Source organism: Heterobasidion irregulare (genome assembly GCF_000320585.1).
Source record: "Heterobasidion irregulare TC 32-1 unplaced genomic scaffold scaffold_03, whole genome shotgun sequence".
Taxonomy (NCBI): Eukaryota; Fungi; Basidiomycota; class Agaricomycetes; order Russulales; family Bondarzewiaceae; genus Heterobasidion; species Heterobasidion irregulare.
Window position 1 is genome coordinate 2,342,649 of NW_009258199.1, and position 22,116 is coordinate 2,364,764.

The 22,116-nt window shown below is 52.7% G+C and overlaps 11 protein-coding genes across 11 annotated transcripts; 7 read left to right on the forward strand and 4 right to left on the reverse strand.

The window, feature by feature from the left end:
* Positions 1-143: 143 nt before the first annotated feature.
* Positions 144-1,951, forward strand: HETIRDRAFT_312044 (uncharacterized protein; the record flags this gene model as incomplete). The annotated part of the gene is made up of 3 exons (XM_009545920.1): positions 144-344; positions 415-878; positions 934-1,951. The coding sequence occupies 3 exons, from the start codon at positions 144-146 to the stop codon at positions 1,949-1,951; spliced, it is 1,683 nt and encodes a 560-aa protein (XP_009544215.1).
* A 203-nt stretch (positions 1,952-2,154) lies between these two features.
* On the forward strand, positions 2,155-3,890 carry HETIRDRAFT_63309 (camp-dependent kinase-like protein regulatory subunit). The gene is made up of 2 exons (XM_009544996.1): positions 2,155-3,549; positions 3,614-3,890. The coding sequence occupies exons 1-2, from the start codon at positions 2,271-2,273 to the stop codon at positions 3,799-3,801; spliced, it is 1,467 nt and encodes a 488-aa protein (XP_009543291.1). The 5' UTR covers positions 2,155-2,270; the 3' UTR covers positions 3,802-3,890.
* Positions 3,891-4,030: 140 nt separating this feature from the next.
* HETIRDRAFT_473249 (uncharacterized protein) lies at positions 4,031-6,280 on the forward strand (the record flags this gene model as incomplete). Its single annotated transcript, XM_009545921.1, has 6 exons — positions 4,031-4,383; positions 4,441-4,456; positions 4,516-4,770; positions 4,860-5,925; positions 5,969-5,981; positions 6,054-6,280. Exons 1-6 carry the CDS (start codon positions 4,320-4,322, stop codon positions 6,278-6,280), a joined length of 1,641 nt encoding a protein of 546 aa, XP_009544216.1. The 5' UTR covers positions 4,031-4,319.
* On the forward strand, positions 4,034-4,231 carry HETIRDRAFT_171064 (uncharacterized protein; the record flags this gene model as incomplete). Its single annotated transcript, XM_009545922.1, has 1 exon — positions 4,034-4,231. One exon carries the CDS (start codon positions 4,034-4,036, stop codon positions 4,229-4,231), a length of 198 nt encoding a protein of 65 aa, XP_009544217.1.
* A 233-nt stretch (positions 6,281-6,513) lies between the features above and the next one.
* On the reverse strand, positions 6,514-9,157 carry HETIRDRAFT_63311 (major facilitator superfamily; the record flags this gene model as incomplete). The annotated part of the gene is made up of 17 exons (XM_009544997.1): positions 6,514-6,831; positions 6,928-6,990; positions 7,066-7,108; positions 7,169-7,348; positions 7,404-7,497; positions 7,572-7,685; positions 7,754-7,856; positions 7,924-7,965; positions 8,028-8,060; positions 8,111-8,179; positions 8,238-8,311; positions 8,364-8,391; positions 8,459-8,537; positions 8,622-8,670; positions 8,747-8,826; positions 8,970-8,982; positions 9,035-9,157. The coding sequence occupies 17 exons, from the start codon at positions 9,155-9,157 to the stop codon at positions 6,579-6,581; spliced, it is 1,440 nt and encodes a 479-aa protein (XP_009543292.1). The 3' UTR covers positions 6,514-6,578.
* A 2,013-nt stretch (positions 9,158-11,170) lies between these two features.
* On the forward strand, positions 11,171-13,149 carry HETIRDRAFT_124093 (uncharacterized protein; the record flags this gene model as incomplete). Its single annotated transcript, XM_009545923.1, has 6 exons — positions 11,171-11,309; positions 11,375-11,492; positions 11,545-12,161; positions 12,223-12,680; positions 12,740-12,956; positions 13,016-13,149. The coding sequence occupies 6 exons, from the start codon at positions 11,171-11,173 to the stop codon at positions 13,147-13,149; spliced, it is 1,683 nt and encodes a 560-aa protein (XP_009544218.1).
* A 64-nt stretch (positions 13,150-13,213) lies between these two features.
* HETIRDRAFT_416250 (uncharacterized protein) lies at positions 13,214-13,501 on the forward strand (the record flags this gene model as incomplete). The annotated part of the gene is made up of 1 exon (XM_009545924.1): positions 13,214-13,501. One exon carries the CDS (start codon positions 13,214-13,216, stop codon positions 13,499-13,501), a length of 288 nt encoding a protein of 95 aa, XP_009544219.1.
* Positions 13,502-13,589: 88 nt separating this feature from the next.
* On the reverse strand, positions 13,590-14,866 carry ppt1 (prenyltransferase; the record flags this gene model as incomplete). Its single annotated transcript, XM_009544928.1, has 4 exons — positions 13,590-14,133; positions 14,194-14,311; positions 14,382-14,534; positions 14,602-14,866. 4 exons carry the CDS (start codon positions 14,864-14,866, stop codon positions 13,590-13,592), a joined length of 1,080 nt encoding a protein of 359 aa, XP_009543223.1.
* Positions 14,867-14,930: 64 nt separating this feature from the next.
* HETIRDRAFT_35078 (uncharacterized protein) lies at positions 14,931-16,085 on the reverse strand. Its single transcript, XM_009544880.1, has 8 exons — positions 16,038-16,085; positions 15,952-15,985; positions 15,757-15,887; positions 15,562-15,698; positions 15,468-15,507; positions 15,373-15,415; positions 15,160-15,315; positions 14,931-15,106 (listed from the first exon to the last, which is right to left on the reverse strand). Exons 1-8 carry the CDS (start codon positions 16,044-16,046, stop codon positions 15,069-15,071), a joined length of 588 nt encoding a protein of 195 aa, XP_009543175.1. The 5' UTR covers positions 16,047-16,085; the 3' UTR covers positions 14,931-15,068.
* Positions 16,086-17,130: 1,045 nt separating this feature from the next.
* Positions 17,131-18,119, reverse strand: HETIRDRAFT_450012 (uncharacterized protein; the record flags this gene model as incomplete). The annotated part of the gene is made up of 6 exons (XM_009545925.1): positions 17,131-17,177; positions 17,232-17,285; positions 17,341-17,671; positions 17,739-17,929; positions 17,995-18,020; positions 18,079-18,119. 6 exons carry the CDS (start codon positions 18,117-18,119, stop codon positions 17,131-17,133), a joined length of 690 nt encoding a protein of 229 aa, XP_009544220.1.
* Positions 18,120-19,386: 1,267 nt separating this feature from the next.
* Positions 19,387-21,259, forward strand: HETIRDRAFT_47201 (uncharacterized protein; the record flags this gene model as incomplete). The annotated part of the gene is made up of 4 exons (XM_009544910.1): positions 19,387-19,490; positions 19,543-20,122; positions 20,174-20,817; positions 20,872-21,259. The coding sequence occupies 4 exons, from the start codon at positions 19,387-19,389 to the stop codon at positions 21,257-21,259; spliced, it is 1,716 nt and encodes a 571-aa protein (XP_009543205.1).
* Between the last annotated feature and the right edge of the window lie 857 nt (positions 21,260-22,116).

The following is a 22,116-nucleotide window of genomic DNA, read 5'->3' on the forward strand; positions in this document are numbered from 1 at the left end:
AGTCTCCGTTTTGAAGAAACAAAGCTAGCGTGCCTTGAGCAGGTGATGATACTGCGTGATATCACGTGTGCGCATTGACACGTAGCATTAGTCATTACATCATCGGTAGACGAGCAACAGAGCGCAGCGAACGCTGCATCCCCATGTCTCTCCTTGCCCTCCGTGTCGAGTTACCGTCATATTCTCATTCATTTCAGATATCTGTTCCAGTCGCCTCCACTGTGCTTGACGTCAAGCAGGCGATTTTCGAGTCATGTGCAGGCTCTCCCCGTGTTGAGGGACAGCGGATCGTGTGGCGGGGTCGTTTCCTCGGCGATGCAGAGAAGGTAGCAGATATCTGGAAGGTGCGTCGTGGACTCACTTACTCTCCGTGGGAGGCTCAAGATGGAATCACGAAATCAATGTTCACTCTAGTCAGAGGACGATGCACCAGTCGTACATCTTGCTGTTCACCCATCGGCATGGACGACGGCTCCCCCGGAAGTATCTCCGCCCTCTCCAACGCCAACACAACCTCGGCCGTCATCGTCTGTGCCGGGAATTCAAGGGGCTCAGGCGACCCGTACATCCCCCGTTTCCAACACGCGCCACACTGTCGCTGAACCTGTCACATACATGAATTGGGGCCCGATACAGCCCCCACCGCCTTCCGTTCGTCCACTAGCATTCATCGCCTTCCGACACCAGAACGCCCTTCTCGCATTGACGCATCAACCTCTTCTTTCTTCAACTTCGCTGGACGATCTCGAGATAACGCGCCAATTAGCTGAGAACACCATCGCAAGGCGCGGTTGGTCCTGGCCAGAAATTCTGAACGAAGAATTCCCTGCTGCACAAGATGAGAGTGCCGGTATCAAGTACGAGAAGATCACCATCGAGTGCGTAACTCGTCGACTCTTCTTCCCAAGTCAACAATTCACGAGCTGTATATAGCGGGCACGAATATCTGTCATTGGTCGACGGCTCGGGCCCACCTACACCCCTTCAAACCCATGCCCTCAAAGTCATCTCATTTACATTCCCTCTACTCTCGATACCATCGCCCATAGCGACATCGTATGGCACCCCCGTGCCGTCACAGACCTTCCCTCTGCGGCCGCCGCGTGGCTTCGAGGCGATCATAGGCCAAGACATCGCCCGGGGGCGCCAGCGGTATCTTGAGCAGCGTGGACAGCTCGAAATTCCTGCCTTGCCCCTTCGCGACCTCATGATTCCCCTGTTCCTGCTCGTCCTCCGCACTGTCTTCCTCCTATACTTCTTCTCGCCCATCGAGAAGCCCGTGTTCGGCATCCTCATCGGCGCGTGGATGTTTTATGAGGCGTGGAACGCTATTCGCGCAGCCATCGTGGAAGCAGCGCACGGCGATGGTGCTAACGCTGCTGCGCCCCGTGAGGGAGGCGCAGAAGAACCTGCGCACAATGGGAATGCGAACGTGGATAACGCAAACAATGGTAACGGAAACGGAAACGGAAACGCGCGAGCACCAGCGGCGCCCCAGGGGCCGCGGGCGGGAACACCCAGTGGGGCGCGACAGCGGAGCCAGGGCGACGCGGTCATCGAATCTGTGGCAAGTCTGAATCTACGAGCGGAGAACGACGCGCTGGAAGGACGTCCCTCCCAGCGGGCAGCGCCGACGGCAGGTCATCGCTTGAAGACATTCGTTCAGCTGCTTGTGCTGACCGTGCACCCGGCCGTGTGGGACCGGAGGCGCGTCGCGATGCGGCAGCGGGAGGGGCGTGTGCGGGCCGAGGCGAATGCACGTGAGCCACCGAGGGAAGAACAGGTTGTGACCGAGGACGCCGACAGTGGGGAAGGGGTTTCGCGGGCCGCTGAACGGGAGAGGGTCGAGAGGGCAAGGTCAGAGATGGTTGCGGTGCATGAGCGGAGGCCCGGGTGGGTGAAAGAGTATATTGAAAGAGTCCGAAGGGTAGAATGGGTGGACGATACATGATCCTTGTTTGTGACCGGTCTGTTTCGTATCGCTTGCTCTCGATTCCTGTGTATTATACGCCTATGTGTTCTGGAGCTGTGGTGAACTTGCTTGATCGGGGATGGCCGGCAATCTTATCTTATCGGACGGCGATGTCCACGTTGCTGTGCACTGGCCATTGTTCCGTTGTTTCTGGGATCTCTTTGGGCTCAAGGCTTTCGTTCTCTATAAGTATCATCTTCGTTGGCATCAGTGTCCTCTCAGAATATTCACCTTGATCCTGCATCTACCGCCTGTATCCCACGAGGCACTCGCTTTTCGCCTGAAGCCGCCCGCCCGTATGTCGACGTTTCACGAACTGGTTGCCGACCTCACAAGGGACGCAGAACGCGCTCAGCCCAAGGACGCACTCCAGTTCTGCGCATCCTGGTTTCAATCGCGGCTCGAGGAGCAGCGGACCCGGATCCGCGATGTGCTCTCCCGCCGTCCGTCGTTGGTGGCATCGTTGCCCGCAGACATCTTTGTAGACACACCGCACATAGCATCCAGTATACCGTCTACTTCTTCAAACTTCACAGATCCCTTCTACGGGGGGGCGCGTGCTTCCCTAGATGATTTATACAGTGGCGGTCCGTTCACCAATCCCCCTCATCTGGGCGATGGCATCGCGCCCTCCGCCAGCACTGTTCAACGACCTACTTTCCGCTTTAACACGAATGATACACCTTCAGACCCCCTTGACCGAAACTCTTTCAATCATACCACGCCCGGCCCGTCGCCGGCTCCAAACATGCTCGCTCCTTATCCCCCCACCGCTAGCCACAGTATATACGACAGGCGCTCGTCGATTAGCGCCGAGCCGATATTGGTGGACCAAGAAAGCGATGTCCCTCTTCCGGTATACCCTAAGACTGAAGACCAGTTGCAGCGCATCAGGGCCTACATCGCTCCCGACAACTTCATATTCCGGGATCTGGATGAGGAGCAGCTGTCGGGTGTCCTGAACGCTATGAAGGAGACGCACGTCAAGGCGGGGACCGTCGTCATCCGCCAGGGCGACCAGGGCGACTACTTCTATGTTGTAGAGTCCGGGCTCTTGCACTGCTTCATTGCGGACAGCGCGAAGTATCGCTCGGAACGTGATGGGCACTTGGATCATGGTGAATCGGAGGGTGCACTGCTCGATAGCGCGGCGTTCCACCCCAATTTCGGAAATCTGGTGCAGAAATGCGAACCGGGGAGCTCGTTTGGCGAGCTCGCGCTCATGTACGGCCACCCGCGCGCGGCCTCTGTTGTGGCCATCCAGGACTCCACACTGTGGTCTCTCGACCGCATCACGTTCCGCACGATCATATTGAAGGCCGCGCACCGTCGTCGGACGCTGTACGAACACTTCCTCTCCGGTGTTCCTCTGCTCACCTCGCTGTCGGCAACGGAGCGCAGCAAAGTCGCCGACGCGCTGGTGAGCAAGGTGTACCAGGATGGAGAAGCCGTGGTCAAGGAAGGGGATATAGGCGACACGTTCTTCTTCGTCGAGGAGGGCCAGGCGACGGTCACGAAGTCAAAGGAAGGCGAAGAGATAGTCGTCGGGGACTTGAGTCGGGGCGATTATTTCGGAGGTCGGGACGCTCCTCTGTTTTCATTGTCCCTGCGTCTGATCTGACGTCTTTTGTTCTATTACAGAACTTTCTCTCCTCAGGCTTGAGCCACGAGCGGCGACGGTGAGCGCTGTGCGCCGCCCTGTTGACTCGAATGTACCAAAATTGAAGGTCGCGGCGCTGGATGCGCAAGCGTTCACGCGGTTGCTGGGGCCGCTGAGGGAGCTCATGGAGCGGAACGTAGGGAGCTATAGAAATTATCAGATGCGCTAGGTGCCGGCCGCGTGTTTCTTGTCGTAGTTGTTGTCTTGTTGTACTGTCTGTTGGACGTGTAAGCGATAATTTGTGTGTTTGGCAGGTTCTCTTTTGTGGTGTTGTGTGTTGAGCATGTGAAAGGTCGACGATCTAATCTAATCTTTGCGGAGGGCCGGGATGACGTTTGCGAGGAAGAGGTTAGTGCGTCGAAGCTCCACCTGTCCGCCACAACACACTCTCCGTCGTTGCGATGTCAACAGCAGCTGCCCGTCATTATGTTTATCCTTCCAACCTCGCCGGCCTTTGTGGAGTGGGAATTCCTTTCCTCCGACTTTTGTCCTCCCGACCGACCCAATCTCTTCTTCATCCGCTCACCACCATCCTCTTAGTCCACCACCCTGGCCATCGTCACACCCGCACGCACAGTGGCCACCTCTCTCCACCTTGACTGAATCCTCCCGCTCAAATCAACGCGAAAAGCGACTCAGTCCCTTCCGCTCTTTACTTTTTCCTTCCGTATCGTTTGTCTAGACAAAATGGATGCATTGGACCGTGTGCGCCACCGCGGTATCGCTGAGAGGCGGGGCCTTATCGGTGGTCGTAAGTTCGTCGGTTCTCCTCGTATTCGCTTGGAACTGACGAAATTTGCGTTGGCAGTGGTGTCTGATGTCCTGTGAGTACCGTCCCTCAGAATTTTGCACGTAATGCCATAATATACTCATCTTTGTGTAGCGGAGGCAGCTCTCCCACAAGCACCGACGGCGGCCTTCTTGGCAGCGCCATAGGCGGACTCACCAGCGCCCTCTCACCCATATTATCGCCCGCGTCCGAAACTTTGTCCTCATCTCGGACTCCTACAGCCACTCTAATTTCTCGTTCTGTTTCTTCTTTTAGCTCAAGTACATCAGCTCCCGCCACGTCCGCTACCACAACCTTGCTGTCCACGTCAAAGTCTTCGTCCTTGCTATCCTCATCGTTGTCTACTTCGTAAGTCCTTCCTCGACTGTGTCTGTTTTTCTAAGTCTGTGTGTCCGAACTTTTTCTCTCCCTTCTGTTTTGGCTTCTGATGGCCATAGCCGCGTCACAACTTCACTAAGCAGCACCGCTTCCATCACTAGTAGCGTACTTTCTACATCGTCTGCAAAGCCCACCTCGTCCGCGACACCCACTTCGTCCGCGACACCCGAGACGACTCCACCACCCACCAGCTCTGTTCAGTATTCGGCCTATGTTACAAGCTCTGGTGGCGGCGCCATCACTATTACCTCCATAGTGAACATTCAATCTGCTGTCACCCCGACAAAGACAGCGGCACCTGTTGCATTCTTGCAAAACAAGCCTCTCGAAGCGGGCGTGTTCACCGTCGTCGGCATCGTGGCCCTCGTGATCCTCATCATCGCCGCGACTTTTGCACTCCGCAAGCGCCGCCGCCACCGCCTTGACATGGAATACGCCGAGGCCGTCTCGTTCGACCCGAGCGCGAACCGCTATACCGACGAGAAAGGCGGCGATTTTCATCCTCAGGACAACTGGTTGCGCCGCAGCGCCAGCAGCTCGTCCAACAGCTCAGGCTCGCACGGCGGCGTGCAGCCTATGCAGCCGGTATATGCGCCTGGTCCGGGTATCGTGCGCGACAATCTGTACGCTTCCAACATGGGGTATGCTCAACAGGGACAAGGCTTCGCGAACCCATCGTATCCGGTCGCAGGTCAAGCACAAGGCTATGGTCCGAACGTGCAGGCATCTCAGTACCCGATTCCGCCGCGCTCCCCTTACCCGGTTTATGATCCCGCCCGCTCCCCCCCGCCGATGGCTACCGAATACCCCGCATTCGGCGATGGGGGCGCATCCACTCTTCCTCAGTTGAACATCATATCAGCTACCCCGTACTCCGGCACAGGCATGTTATCTGGCAGCGACCACCTCGACCAGCCGCTCCCGATGCCTAATTTCACTCCGTCGTCCGCAAACGCCGCAGCTGGAGCCCCTCAGCGCAGCATGCCAAACACGTCGTCGACGGACGGCAATGAGGCATTGGCCAAAGACAAAGGCGGCTCACACTCCCGCGCGCTGGATCCCACTTTGCCTGAGCTTCCGCAATCGCCTAGTGCCGGAAGTTCTGCACTTCCTTACGCTCTGAAGGTCCGTCGTGCCCGAGCTGTTTCTGACTACGGTATTGACGCAGATACCCCAACCAGGTGGCTAACGAGTGATCGCGTTGTTTTTATCTCTTTAACAACTGCATACTTTTTCACATCACTCGAGCCGAGCTGTATACCCCGCCACTGCTACAGTCGACGCATGTCCTTGGAAGCCAGTTCCCCCCTCCCCCTTTACCCACCTGCACCCCGTTGGCCACCCCTTTCTAACATTGACGACATTATTTGACCCTGACCCTGATTGTCCGCTCGAGCACATAATGCGCTGTGGTTCACGCGAGTCTGCTGGCCAGCGCGTGCGCCCTGACGCCCTGCGACCGAACCGTTCTGATTTCTAACTAGTTGAGTACTCGACCGGAGAGAGGCTGTCGTAGAACTTGATTCTGGCGGATAATCCAATCGATGTATCTTTAGCACTATTCCCCGTCGCTCCCTATTTTTCTAATTCTGTTTCGGCGTGCACATACCCGTGCCCTAGCCTGTTATTTTTACATCTCCCTTTTCTTCAGCATCGCGACGTTGTAAACTTTTCATGACATGCGGAGCAGTGCTCTAGTTCTCATACCAATATCCAGGTTGATGCGCATAAGGCATCGTGATTTGCAGGAAGATTGGATCGCACAAGGTCCACTCCAATCACTGCTCTTCTACTGCTTCCTTGACCTTCTCCGTGTCTTCACCGTGCTCTGGCACTTCCTCTGTCTGATTCCCCAGAGCCCTCGTCTTCGTGCGCCACTCACGCCGCTCGAGATACCACACGAGCAACGTCGCGGCCAGCGTCGCAGCGCACACCGCAATCATCGCGATCATCCCCTTGCGGAAACGTGGCGCGTCGGTTGCGGGGTAGAGGACAAGCGGCCACCAGGCGTTGATCACGTTGTTCCACATGCTGGGGATACCGGGCACGGATTGTGTGGGTTTGACCGCGGTGGCGTCGACATGTTAGCGAGTGAGATGGAGGGCGAGATGAGAAAATGGGACGCACTTCATAGATGCGAGGACGATGGCACGCTCCTGGTCGTCGTCGGCACAAATCTGGTTCGCCCAGCTACGAGGAACGATAAGGCCGTCCGAGTTAGTTCGAGATGCACGCGCCACAGTACTGATGCTATGACCGACTCACGCGAACGTCGTCGCCTGTCCCGCATATGACGCCCCCGCGATATCTGCCGCATTTGCGTGAGACGGAGAGCGCAAGCGACGTGCGCGAGAAAGGATGCACGCACAGTATGCGAAGAACTTGAGCCCCGTGGGGCTGCTCCATACGAGGATGCATATGGCCGCGATCGTACATGCTATAGACATGTACACCAGGACAGGCCAACGGGCTTGCGTGCGATCTGTCCACGTCGCACATACGAGCGTCGAGGCGATGCCAAAGGCCGTTACGCCTGACGGGTAGTAGTCTGCGAGCGATTAGACTCCCGAGGGTCAACAAAGATCACGAAGGACGGTGTTTACCGATCTGCTCGACGGTGTACCCGCCGATGGCTTTGAGCCATTGGCCCATGAGGTTGTTCGAGCCGAAGCTTTCTGTCTCTCCCGATATCATAAACTGGGAGAAATCGCAAAATCGTTAGCGGTTGTCCTCGTGACAGCCTAAAGGAGGCGGAGAAGATGCGGACGAACAAGCAGGCTACAGGCATACCATCTCCACCGGCTCAGCACGCGTCGGAATATGTTCCACGACAGCGGGCGATGTACCGTGTCTGAGTCAAGGCGGTCGGACGAGAGCAAGCGTTCCTACAGGAAGCAGACGATCATCGTATGCGAGTCGCGCACTGAGAGGAATGATGAGAGCTGCACTATACCTCTTCGGAGAGATAAAAAGCCTTCGTAGTGGCTGGGACATCTGGGAAGATGAGGAACCCATACAGCGCAATAGGAAGTGTGATGGCGCCGTCGACGATGAACCTGCAGGAACCAGTCAGCCCGAGCGTGGGGTGAGAAAGGAGTAGCAACAATGCGTCGTGCCACTCACAGCCATCGCCAGCCACTCCGGCCTGCATTGCCATTCAGATGTCTTGGGATGGAGTAGGGTATTGGTATGTCGTCAGTGATTTGCGGCATGGGAGAATTACATACCGGTATACAGCAGCTTGCAGAACACCCGAAAAACTTTAACGCCCGTCAGTGTATACCTATATATCGAGAAAATTTGTTCTGACAGTGTGCCCACGAGCCCACTGCTCGTGAATATTGCAGATCGCTTCCCGAGTTCACTAGGCTTGTACCAACTGCGTGCGGTTAAGTACGACGGGGAGAATGAATAAGGGAGAGGGGGAAAGGACATACGAGCCGAGAATGTAGTGTGTGCCGACAAATGTCGATGACTCCGCCATCCCTTGGAGAAACCGAATGCCATAAATCTATGAAATGACGTTGACATCCAACACCATAGCGAATACTCGACAGACATACTTGGTGTACGTTGTGCACTGCACTCGAGCTACAAAGATGAAAGGAGAGTGATCGGCTGAACAGAGTCTTATAGTCGCGCGTAGATACGTACTAACCAGAAGGTCAAGACACCCCATAGAATTTGCATGGAGGGCAGCCATATCCGCGGCGGGACAATTTGCAGCATCAGATTATCTGGGAAAGTAGCATTAATCGTATCGTGTCAGCAATACACACTGGGATTCTTCGGCGGGGTTTGCAGATATGAGGATGTCTCACTCGGTATCATTCCGACTATGTAGCCGCAGGTGAAGATGGTATTAATTTGCTGGAGCATACGAAACAGTTCATATGCATGAGATAAAATAACAGCAGACAGACGTGGTTCGAAGAGAGTGACAAACGTTGAACTGCGTTCCGACCATGTTGAGCTCTTCTTTCATTCCGGAGACGTAGGCGTTGGATACATTGGACCTGTCAAGGTCTGCACGGCGAGATCTCAGTGAGCAAGCATACCGCGCGTTTTATGACAGCATAACATGGCAAGAGCGCCAGACGTATCAACACCATCAGCGATGAAAGGAAAAGCAACATATGGGAATCGTTACAAAAGCACTAGACACTCACAATTCGTGAAATACTGACGAGACTGTCAGTCTAGCGGTTCATTGTACGTTGATATCACAGCGCACCATGAGACAGCAATACGACAAGATGAACCAATCTATCTTCAATAACAGCTTCCTCTCTGTTTTAGACATTGAGCTCGTCCCCATAAATGCCTCCCGGATTTTCTGTAATTTGGGCGGTCGCATCTTGGATGTTGCGTAGGTTGGGATTGAGATACGAAACTGATACAGTACCGAGATTTTAGAACCTGTGTTGCTCTAAGCATCAATCCGAGCTCGACGGGTCAACGGTACATGGAGCTGGAGCTGACACCAGTGACCTTCACCGGCGATCAAATGACGGGTGCATCATGTGATGGGAAAGTAGCTGATCGCCTATGTCAAAGGCAATGAGTCACGCGCTGTGTCCAGTAATATATTCACATTTATAAAGAGCCTATACACAAATTGATGTGAATCTGCAGGAATGCATTTCAATGGATCTGCCTCAATTTGCCTCTAAAAAGTCTAGAATTTAAGAGGGAGAAAGAGGGAAATCCATTCAAAAAGATCCCCCTCTATCTCCCTCGACCGACTTTTGACTGGGCGGTCAGCACGAGGACAAACGTACGTATATCAGGAGGTAAGTATGCCACAGAAGAACTTTCAATGTTATGTAGCATCAAGATCAAATGACCTCTCGGAAGCGAACGAGAGCATGAGCGAAAGGATGATATCAGTGATAAGTAACAAAATGGGCCTGCACGACGTAACCCTCGCTGGTCCAGCGTGGCCACCTGCAGCTGAAGCCGCGACCAAATCAGGAGACCGCTCCGGGGCCCGCGCGCTTGTGGCTCTGCAGACTGGTCGAGGCTATTTGGTAGACCACACCCGGGCATGTCTGGTAGGCACTCGAATGGTCTGGGATGAATAGAATGGATCGCACGATGATGATGCTATCGGCACGCAGTTATCCCGTCAGAGATGGAAGAGGTGTGCAGCGCCTATCCATCCGGAGATGAGCGTCCATCAAGACGCTGGCCGATGACGAGGATACGGCAGAGAAAAACGGCCGATCGGTCGATATGGCAGATGGCGTGCACGGTGACTTCCCCGGTAGTGCACGACAATTCGAGTCAATCGAACCATCACTGTATGTTCGACTGTTGGAAAAGAGGCCGTGAATGTCGTGGGTGGGGTTGCAGCCAACATCAACGGGGAGGATGGGGTCGAGCAGCGAAATGGATGTAATAGCTAATAGGCCGACGAGGGCCGTCGGAACCCTGATTCTGGGGGCCGGGCGGCTGACCTATCGAATCTTCTGGAACCAACATGCCATGGTCCATTCCGAGAGATTCGGTATTCCTGCGAGAACGACGGAAGGAGAGAGCGCTTATAGAGCGCCGTTTCTCACAAAAAAACAATAGGGCCTGTGCGAGTGCAGAGAGGTAGAGATGTGGTGGTCTACTGGGACTTTCAGGGCTGGAGGCACTGGGGGATCCCGCGGCATTGAAGCGGCAGGGCAGCCAGGGGCCACAAGTGACGCAATCGTGAGAAAATCTCATCGAACGCCCGATGACTCATTTCAATTGTCATCGTCCACCCTGAGGTCCTCCTCCTCGTTCCCGAAAGCCTAAATCTATCCTCTCTCGAACCGCCCCTTTCTACTGCGAAAATATATTCACATTCTGGCTGGCCTGACGCTTACTGTCTGGATGCGGTACCGCTCTTCGTGTTGCTGACGTGGGACGTTCGACGTACACGGACGCGCAGTGGGTTTCAATATTTGGAAAGCTTATGTTGGGTTGATGTCCGGGATGGTTTAGTAATCTGGAACTTGGCACCGAGATCTCCCGTCGATACAGATTTCTAAACTGGTCTTTATAACGCCCTCGTGTCTTTTTTGTGCTTGTTCGCCCTTTCCCCTCAGCAGCCATGCATTACACCGGCTTGACCTTGGGTTTCCTCCTCCCCTCTTATGCCCTTTATGCCGCCGGTCCTGTGATTGGTGCACCTTCAGTCGCCGTAGTCCAGGAGGATCTTTATCCCCGCGATCCCTCCTCCTCCTCCTCCTCTCGTGTTCTTAACCGAACGCCCCTATCTCGACCGCATAGTGATCACACGGAGTGGGTGAATTTCTTCGACCGACGCGATGGTGATCATGCCCACGGAAATCATCATGCTGGACCCATCGTTGAGTTGAACGAGACCGAGGTTACCATGTACCATGCACCCACGCCTCCTTCATACTGGTCTATCGATGTGGAAGAGCGGAACCCTGAAGAGAATAGGTATCCTGGACTCATGGTTCTGCACGCGCTATCCATGTGTGCTGCGTTCTTCGGTGCGCTTCCAGCGGGTGAGTGGATCTGGCTCTGCTTGTATCTTGAATCAAAAAATCTGTTAGCTCATCTATACCGACAGGTATCGCTCTACGGTCCGTAAATCACGCATGGCATGGTTTTTCCATGATTCTCTTCTGGGTGTTTATCGTCCTTGGTTGTTCCGCGAGCGGTCTTTACAAAAAACTGACCCCTAATATGTGAGACCCCCTCTTTTTCTTCAAATTTCCTTAGGTATAGACCCTCCTACAGGTATGAGGGCCAGCAGCACTCCTCGCAGAGTTACGTGGTCATATTCCTGGCACTGATCGTTTCCGCCATCGACCTGATCTCGGGTATGTCCCGGTTGATCAACTACGTGAAGGGTGTCCGTAGTGGAGACAAGTTCTCGGTCTTGTCGTTCTGGAGGACCGTCATCCTTGGCCAGGACGAAACTCGCGTGGGGCTGGATACTGAGTACACAAACTTGGTTGTGGACGAGCCTGAGGACATGGAGGACCTCAAGCTGCGTGTGGACGAAGGCGCTGGCTCACATCACGTCACCCACGCCCTCGAAGACCATAATGAGACGGCACAATGGGCAAATGACGTGCACCGCCACCGCGACTTTCCGGAGACGCCTGTGTCTGAGCGCACTCTGTTTGGACCCCGATCTCATCGCGGCTCGCAACATTCCGATGATAATTTCCAGGAATATGCTTTGAATACTGTCAAGGTCCCATTGGTTCGTAGAGTTGGCAGGATCGCATTTGCTACCTTGGAGCGTTCTCTCGTCTTCGCCGGATTTGGCCAACTTTTGTTTGGTATCGTGGTCTATACAGGCGGATGTCGCGAGAATTACATCAACGGGTGCCTCGCGCACTTGATCAGTGAGTCAATGGTCATGATGATTTTTATGTCCCGGTACTGATCCTATCATTACTCTGACAGAGGGTGGCATTTTCTGGTGCTATGGGCTTGTTACTTTCGCACGCTTCCTCGGATCTTTCTCTGAGCTGGGATGGGCGTGGAACCGGGCGCCAGTGGGTGAGCATACCTCCGCCGAGTTTGTCGAGTCTTTCGTCATCTTCCTTTATGGAATCACCAACACCTGGATGGAGCGGTTCGGTGCCAACCGTGGCGATCCGTTCACTACCAAGCAGGTCCAACACATCAGCATTGCCGTGATGTTCTGGTTTGCTGGGCTCGTTGGTATGGGCCTGGAGTCTCGCCGTCTCCGCCGTTGGCTTGCTTCCATTTCCACTGCCGCTGTGAAGACCGCACACGAGACACGCGAAGCTGTGGCCGAGCCTGCTAGCTACACTGGAAGTTTCAATCCGTTCCCTGCGCTCGTCATAGGCGTGACCGGAGCAGCCATGAGCGCCCACTTTCAGACTTACTTGTTCCAGGTACGCATTTACAGATTGACTCAGATCCTTTGTTTTCAGAAGCTGACTGTTCTCCATAGGTGCAAATTCATGCGCTTTGGGGCTACCTTCTAAGTGCCTTCGCGGTTCTGCGGTGCTTGACGTACTTCTTCCTTTGGCTTGGTCCGCCGCGGTCCATCTTGCCTTCCCGCCCGCCCACCGAGGCATTGGCCAGCTTCTTCCTTACCTGCGGAGGCCTCGTTTTCATGTTCAGCGACGAGGAAGTCACCATTGCTGCCATGCGTAAGGGTAGTGACGGTAAGTGCAGCTCGCGTATCGCATTTATGCTCATATATATGATCTTCTTCTACTTTCAGATGTAATGATGTTCCTCAACCTGTCGGTGGCCCTCACCTGCCTCGCGTTCTGCTGGACCCTGTTGGTGGTTGCGTTCAAGGGCTGGCTCAAGTCTCGCACCCACTCTGGCGTTGCGTTCCATCCTTCGCACTAGGCCATGATCAAAAACATAACGATATCATCTCAGTAACGTCTTTCCGCCTTTCCTGGGGCTCTTAATGAAATTGTCCTTTTCAACTCCTTGTTGTCGTTTTACAGTGTTTTGCTCTGCTTTTGCTCATGTATGGCGTTTTACATGCTTGTCTCATCACTGGGTCTTTTCTATATCTTCTGTATTTGCTTTCTCGCAATCACTTGCCCCCATTCCCGCACCTTTCCATTTCTACGGGCTTAGTGTAGATCCAGCATTCAACGTTACTTGCTTGCCTTCTATCTTGACGACCTCTGCTGCACAACTCCCTGCCGATGTGCTTATGACTACGCCGACGGTTGCATTACTTAGTTGAATGATTATTACTTTCACGTCCTTACTTCAGTGTGACGAAGATGCTTTTTGCAATCTCAAGAGCGCAGACCACATCCAAGAATCTCTTATCAAAAAAGACCGGCTCCGAACTGCAGTAGAGCATAATCTCCCAATGCACCCATCCAAATCCAGAAACCAGACCACCCGCATCCCACGAATCCCTTCCAGCAGCTCGCGCGATCGTCAAACCGTGTCAGTTTCAGTACGCGGGCAAGCTGCACGGCCGCAAGCCCTGTACCGACGAAGAATGGGGCGCCGTGGCCAACGAGATACCCAGCATACGTGATGAGGGACATCGAGGACGCGGAAAAGGCAGCGAGGATGGGGCGTGTGCGATCGCCGAACAAGAGCGCGGTGGAACGGATCCCGGCGTGGACATCGTCGGCCTTGTCTTGGTGCGCGTAGATGCTGTCATAGACGAGCGTCCAGAGCACCCCGCCGGCGTAGAGCGGGAGTGCGACGGGCCAGTTCACGGTGCCCGCCACCGCGGACCAGCCGAGAAGCGCGCCCCAGTTGAAGGCGAGGCCAAGGACGGCCTGGGGCCAGTGTGTGATGCGCTTCATGAATGGGTATAGCGTCACTACGGAGAGAGAGCATGCGCCCAAGACAATGCTTCGACGGGTGTATTGGTGGGTAGGTAGGCGGAGGGCATGGTTGGGGAGGACGGCTCACCTGTACAGGTTGAGCTGTGTCAGGACGCCTAGGCCCGCGGTGAGCTGCAAGCCCAGAAACACAAACGCTTGTTTGGGTGTGATATCACCGCGAGCCAGTGGTCGCGTCTTGGTACGCTCTGCGCGTTTTTTTGGGATCGGCAGCTCATGAGTCGACGTCTGGGAGCACACGAGCGAATTTTCGCTCACCGACAGCCTTGTCGAGCTTTCGATCCCACATATCGTTGATTGTGCATCCTGCACCGCGCATGACGAGGGCACCGAGTCCGAATAGACTAAGGTACGTGAGTGGGACAGTCGGCGGCGCATCTAGCGCATATGAGGCCATTGTAATTGACCAGGCTAAGCATATCAATTGAGGGGTGTGAATTTGAGAACACGACGGTAGTGAGAAAAGTGGGCCACAGACCACAAGGATAGAAGAGAAGCAAAGTCCCGATGGGCTTGTCTATACGCGTGAGGTACAGGTATGGTCGAATTGTCGGTGACAGGCGATCAACCCATGTTTTGGTTGAAGGCGTTTGAGCTAGTGACTGTGTTTTTGAGTGCGCAAATCGTGACAAGCACAAGTGTTGTGTGTGCGAGCAATGCCATGTCTGTCGCGCCGATGGACTATGTCTTGGAAGGCGGCTACGAAGGATAGGAGTACATCTGAGGCCAGGAGCAAGCGCCATTGAGTTCGTCGAGGCGCGGCCCGAGCCTTGCCGCCTGCGGTATCGACGTCATTCACACCATGATCAGCAAAGCATGTTTGTGTAAATTTCAGTTCAGAGCAGTACATTGGCGTTCGCGCTCGTAGGTGAGATAGAGAAGGAGTAGGTATAAATGCAAGAGACCAGGGTGTCAAAAAAATACATTCTTCCATGAGGCCTTTCTTCACCACTCCTTGCCGATCTTGAACAGCCAGTCCCACTCTGACATGTAGCGCATGAGACCGAGCACACAATCTAACGGTCAAAATACGCACCAGCATACACCTCTCCATCAATATCCGTGACACGACTCCTCACGTTGTACACACCGCGAGCAAGCATTCCCGATGGGAACTCGTCCTGGACGACCGAGACGCGGCGCGGATCTGGTTGGGCACCGTATGAACCAAGCATGGCATCCACTTTCTCGACTTTGAGAGATTCTTGAGTCAACAATTGGATAGTGAAAGATAACAAACGCAACGAACCCTTGATCCCCGCACGCTTCACAACTTGGATGTACCGACAGCCCTAGCAGCTGAAATCAGATGCTGATGATCGGTATTAAACCCGAATGGCTCACAGTAACAAGAGAGTGGTTAACCTGAAGACTGATGTATACACTGTAAAAATCGTAGTGAATACCGAAGTCACTTGCAAAGATGCTGGATGCTCACTTGTACTCGGCGCCCTCCTTGACTTGAAGCGGTGCCGCTTTCAGCTGAGCAAGCTGATCAGCGTTCTTCAGGTCGACCGTGATCGTTTTCCCTTCAGGCAAGGAAGGAGAGGTGAGTTCCAAGGTCAACACTTCAACCTGTTCATTACAACATCATTCATAGAGTTGCCTTGCTGAGGCAGGGCATAGGGCACACCTTGGGCTTGCTCGTGTCGCCAACGGCTCCTGTACCAAGACCCAGACTAGCTTTCCAGCGCGCCAGACTCTCATCCTCTGCATCGAGCTTGGCATACTCATCGATAGTCTTCGCGGCACTTGGCCTGTAGCCTAGGTTTGACCATGTTATCCAATTGGCACGATGTCATGATCCACAGCCACTATATGAACGCACCAGGAGTAGTGTTGGGCGCGAAATCGTCCTCTTCCTGATGAAAAGGTCAGTAAGACGACTGTTGGGGTGGGATGATTCTGACAAACAGTAGACATGGTAGTTATGAGCTTGTAGAGTGTATCAGAGAGTTGATAGTTGAAAAGCAAGGATTGCCGCTCAATTCTATAATCCTAAAGCGATCGCGATCGATATTCCCACGCCTGCTAACCATAATTGAACCTGCATACACTGCTACATATTTCTGGTACTACTGGTACCAGTAACTACTCAAGATCGTATGAACAAAGCCATCAAGTTAAAAACCTTCAAACCATTTAATATATCACGTCCATCCTGTTGGAGACAATGTCAACTCAGATGGCGTACCAGCCCCCTTTGGACGGTGCATTCCGGCTAGTCATTGTCAATCTCAGTCTGTGCCTTCGGAGGACAATATAAAAAATACTCGCCTCCCTTGAAACGACATTTATCCCTGCTGCTGAATTGACATTTAATGCCGAACGGGCATGTATGGCCCCAGCAGCAATGGGGGCCGTACGGACACTCTTTGTCTATAGCGAAGGCGGGATGTCATTTTTGTTTATCCATTTGTATAAACCATATTATGACTAACCGTTATTAAGGAACCAACACGGCGACTGTTTGGCGTTTTTCGCCAATGTACTGAGCTGTTCTGCTGTCAATGAATAGTCATGCGAGTATTTGCATCGATCCTATAGGTAACTCGTTAATGATCGACGGAACTGTCATCTCCTACTATGTGGTATCATACCGCTTTCGAGCATTGTTCTAGCAAGTAATGCTCATTGCAAGGCGGTGGGTTCTCTAAATGTCGGCTTGAGATTCATAATCACTGTTATATGGATGCTCATCTTGAAACTCACGTTTGTATAACGGCTACATATCCACCCCATTGGTCAGCTACAAGATCGAGGAAGTCGCGCAGGCTACTCACCAAATTCGGATCTATCACAGGAACCTTACGAATCGCCTTATCAGATCTCACTGGCCAATTTGACTCATCAGCTGCAAATGTAGAGTCTCTCCCTTGAATCTGCGAGTTTCTCATGAAAAGTCCTTTGAGAACGATAGTTGGTATGGTCGGCGATAGCGCTCCCATGGAAAACATTCCGCCGTGACCTTGTATAGAGATGAGCTTGGAAGAAGCAAAAACAGCCTCTAGCGAGTCGACGATACAGGCCAAATCGACGCTGGAGCCTCCTGTACTCAAGAGTCGTTGAGTGTGATTATACCAAGTAGCTGCAAAGCATGAAACATACCACAGTAAATGATTCGAAGCGTTTGTGGAAGACCCGCGAAAGTCTTGATATATTCTGATAAAGATCTCTGAATAGCGCCTTATAATCTGATGGATATATATATATATACCCTTGATCTTAACATCGACCCCTTTCTTGTTCGCGACGTCGACGATAGTGAGAGAAGAAGTCTGGCTCAAGCCTACACAGAACCGCTCGAACTGGGCGGCAGTACAATGCCCATTGACGACCATATCGTCTGCGAGTTCCCGCTTATTGATGTATAGGGACGTCCACAGGGAGAAACCCTGCGGCCCAATATCCTTGTCATCCGCGAGATGCTGTTGGATGCCTCGAGTGAGTTCCTCTGCAGCCTGTTGGCCGCCTTCCTCGCCTTGCTTGAAATATGCGGGAGAGAATATGGTCTTGGTGCCATCGATGATACAAAGTATCAAAGATTTCTAGAAATAAATTATATCTCACTCAGGCCCTAGATCTAGTCGTCCACAACCAACGACGAAAACGCACTTCGTAAGTGATGCTTGGGCCACCATTGGGTTGCTTCATAGCATGAAGTTGCTCATCGCGAGCCTTTATTTGGCGCTCAGCGGCATCTCGTGATGTAGCGTGGGCTTGCTTCCAGACGGACAACTCAACCTCCAGCTCCTTCACTCTGGATGCGAGACTGGCATGTTCCGCCTCAACAGCTTGCGCAATTTCTGTAGTAAAGAGTGATTCATTTACTCAGCATATCGTGGATGATTCGAGAACACACCGTGCTCACCTTGTATCTTAACGATAACATCGTTCCTGCTCGCCAGTGATGCGAATGAGTTTTTAGAGGGGAGCGATACGTGAAAAGACTGACCAGAGGTAGTGGTTGGTCGAAACTGCGACTGATATATCCATCTGGATATATTACTTCAAGAAACAATGACCCACACTGATGAGAGTAGAGGTTTAAGAGACTGTCAAACCCAGGGGCAGGGGAGGTCACAATCCCACCTATCCTGCGCGGGGCTAGAGCGTCACGGCTTCTGTGAAGTTGCACCGCACGGCAAACCTACACAGGATGATGAGTGCCAAATAAGGACCCATATAAGGGCACATGTTCTGTTAAGAAACTCAATCAAGCGCCGTGCCAATACACCCAATGGGCAGTACAGTACCGTACACGAGGGCATGCTTGGAACATTTCTGACGGAACCCAGATCAAATCACTTCACTCCAACGGGGAACTGAAGAGATACGTTGACTTGTACTTAACGCGAAAGTTCACTTCGAACAGCTTCCAGACTGCGGAATTAACCAACAATGCACCTCATTGTTGTGAACCTAACGTGGTACTATCGGAAACCGTCTAGAGGGCTGGTTGGACCCAACGATTGTGAAGACAGCATCGGATAGCCTCCGTCAGTAGCTAAGCGGCCTCGCGTCCGCCGTTCTGGCTGTGGGCAATGAGCGTCAGGGAGAAAATGGCACTCCTCATTGCTGACCTCACTTCAGATCCCCCACGGAATTGCTAGGATACCGGCAGTCAAAAACTCTGGACCGTCTCGTGGAGCACTGCTGCGCACCTGCTAAGTTGAGTTTTGGCATGCGGTCTCTTCATTTCCGATTCAACGCCAAGTTGGTAACTTTTCGCACCGAATCTCGCTCTGCAACTTTAGCAGAAGAGCTGAATCCTCCATCAAAATCCCCAGCGCCAGAGGCGTCTTGGGAGGTTCCTCAAGTCCTCAATTTCACAATGGTCTCGCTCGCACTCTCTGTCAGCTATAAGTGAGTCGAGTTCATCTATGAGAAGTATGAGAATCTGCGATGCCTTTGACGAGATGCAGAAATGGAACACACTACGCCGTTCATTGATATGCTGTTTTCTGACGCCCTATCGGCAGTGAACGCAATGGGTTGAGCCACTGAAGGAAACATGGTATCTATCAATGTACCGAAAAGACATGGTGTCGCTGTGTAAGAAGAAGATTCCCCGCGAAACAATTTGCCCATTGAAAATTCAGTTCTACCTAAGTACTTAAGCAATTTCAAGCTGGAGACTTATTATATCGAATTGGCACGTGACGCGTGAACGCGTAGATTGCGACGCGTCGCGGTCGGTTGGAGTCTTTAGACCCCACTTTCCCTCATAAGTCACCTTTCATCAGACGCGTTTCTCTGGTCCATGTCAGATATGTACACCTCTCTAGGCATATCACCAAGGAAGAAGCGACGTCTGATTGATGACGAGGATGACAAGGCTTTAACGCCTAAGAAAATCCGAACTGCGTGAGCTATCCAACCTCTTCACTTTAATTCTCTTCATCGAATTATTTCAAAGGCCACCTTCTCCGCCAAAGACTGTCACAAGGCAGCGGGCAGAGTCCAGCCCTACCAATCTCCCCCCACATTTGAACCGTTTGTATGCGGCTCAAACAGCCTTACAGCACGCACTTTCACATGCTCTGGCCACCTGTGCGGTGTCGCCTTCCTCAGATACTGGAATCGTGCGCAACGTGCTTAATCACCAGTCTCTGCACTCTTACACTGGCCTTACGACTGCTTTCGATATGAACGACCTGAAACGGCTTTGTTGGCTATGGGAATGGGACGGCAAAGATATCGCACCGCCAAACACGATTCGCAAGAGTGATGGCGACGACAATCCATTCCTCGAAGAAGAAGTCCCCTCCTCTCAACCTAAGGACTGGACCCGTGGCGCTATGGGCTTCGTCATCAGCCCATCCACTCATTTCTCGAAAATAGCTAAGTCTCGCATCCCTGCCTATGGGATCGGTATAGAAGTCGAAATCGATATCGATAAAGACATGGGAAGTGGAATAGCCTCTGTCGCTCGCTGGACTGCTGCAAGTGAGTCAAGGCGGAAAGAAGTGTTATCTAAACTCCAGCGATGGGCTGAGGTACTGAATTTTCTATATCCTGTACGGCACTTTTTCTCATGATTTTCATAGCTTCATTCAGGGACAGACCTTATCCCAAATCTACACATGGCAAATCTACCACAACTGAACATTCCACCAAAGCCGTCCACTTTGACACGACTCCTTGCTTCATCTTCACCCAAGGCAACTTCTTCGATCTCGATATTAGCGACTCCTTCGTCTCCCACATCTCCATCAAAGAAGCCTGCGAAACATCTTGTCAAGAAACCTCTCAAGGAATCCGAAGGATCTGCAATTGCTTTTCCCATACTACCAGCGCCCAAACTCACTTCAGACTCCAAGAACTCGGTGTCATTCCCAAAGACTCCCTCACGACATTCTCGTGGTGTTTCATTAATTGGCCTTCTGACTCCGCATACACCTTCCACAAGCCCATCTCAAACACACTCTGGAGATTCGCTGCCCTCAACGCCGGTTCACCAGCGCGGGCCTCATGCCGTCACAGTGCCTCAGACTCCCACAAGTTCTCGCCGAGCGGCACTCTACGATCGCATTCGACAGAAGTCCATCACGTCGACGCCGTCTAAATCCGTTAGCTGTGACATTCCTCAAGGAAAGCTCACCAGAGACCAGTTGCTAAAAATGAGCCAGGATGAAATGAGACGTCGTATGTTGTTGGGACGGCTTGGCGGAGTAGCCGAGAGCGTGTGGATGTATATGCTTTATTTTTCAATTGTCACTGATCGACCGCTCATGAAGTCTTTCAGGCTTTTCTCTGCTCCTACAGGGATTACTGCCGCGCCCGCTCGAAAGCGCCGAGCGCTTCCTGTTTCAGAGGTGATCGCTGCTATTTTGAAGTCCTCGCCTGTACCCGTCTCTGCCGCTGAGGCACAGGAATCCCTCAATCTACTCACTTCCATATGCCCCTCCTTCGTCAAGCTACTGGACATCAATGATGAAGAATGGTTAGAGATGCCTGCTCAAACTCAGACCGAGAGTGGCCCCAAGCCTCCACCGAGTCCTGGTAGCAGTCGGAACAAAGACGACAGTGCTGCGGAAGTATTGACTCGTAGCCCTAGAAGGGTTAAACGAGAAGGGGGTGTCCTCAGGGAGGTGCGAGAACGGATTCGACGAGAGCTGGAGCTCGCCGATTGATCAATCAATCTGTGCTTCATATCATTGCTGCTCTTCATTTCATCACACCTTACACATATTGTAGCTTTGCGATACCTACTCGCCCCCATCTTGTTTTGTGAAAGCTCTTTCTGCCAGCACCCCTTCGTTTTGCGATACTGTATCGTATTGTATTCCTCACCCACACCTCGTTTTGTGATACCTCTTTTTATCATCGTTTCATTTGTTATCCTCACGTATTGCAAAATATACTGTTACTTTTCCTGAAAAATCAAAAGGGCGAAATACCATCTCTTCTAGTAACAAGACAGCCACATAACACGACCTTCCGCTGTGAGTCTTGGCCATACATGATCCTGATAGATGGTTTTGAGCAGACGGGATTGTGGAAATGGTGAGGACGTTCGAGGCTGAGAAGTCCACGATGTGTCGACCGAGAGCGCAGTAGATCGTAAAGGATCTATGCCGAAACGGTTGTATAGAATCCTCCCAGAGTTCCTCAAACGTTCGGCATTAGAATGAATGTGATTCATAAATGTTGTTATATCAGTCTAAACATGCGGCAAAGTCGTGGAGGGTGAATCCGTGAAGGGGTGAAATGTTACCCAAACCCAGAGGGGACACGGTGAATGCGTGTAGAAGCGGGCGAGAAGACCTGGCAGTATTTCCGACGCGAGATACACCACGGAAGAGAGGACCATCAAAGAGCTGTCACAATCGCCGCGGTCTTGGTAGGCAAGGCCGCTACCTGCAATCAAGATAGTTTTCTCCTCTGCGGCAAGAGAAAGGTCGAGACCCATTTGGATGGCTGGAAGGGTCAATTCACGTTAGCATGACGGATGAGGGGTCCGCGGTCAAACGCTGTCAAACCGAAAACA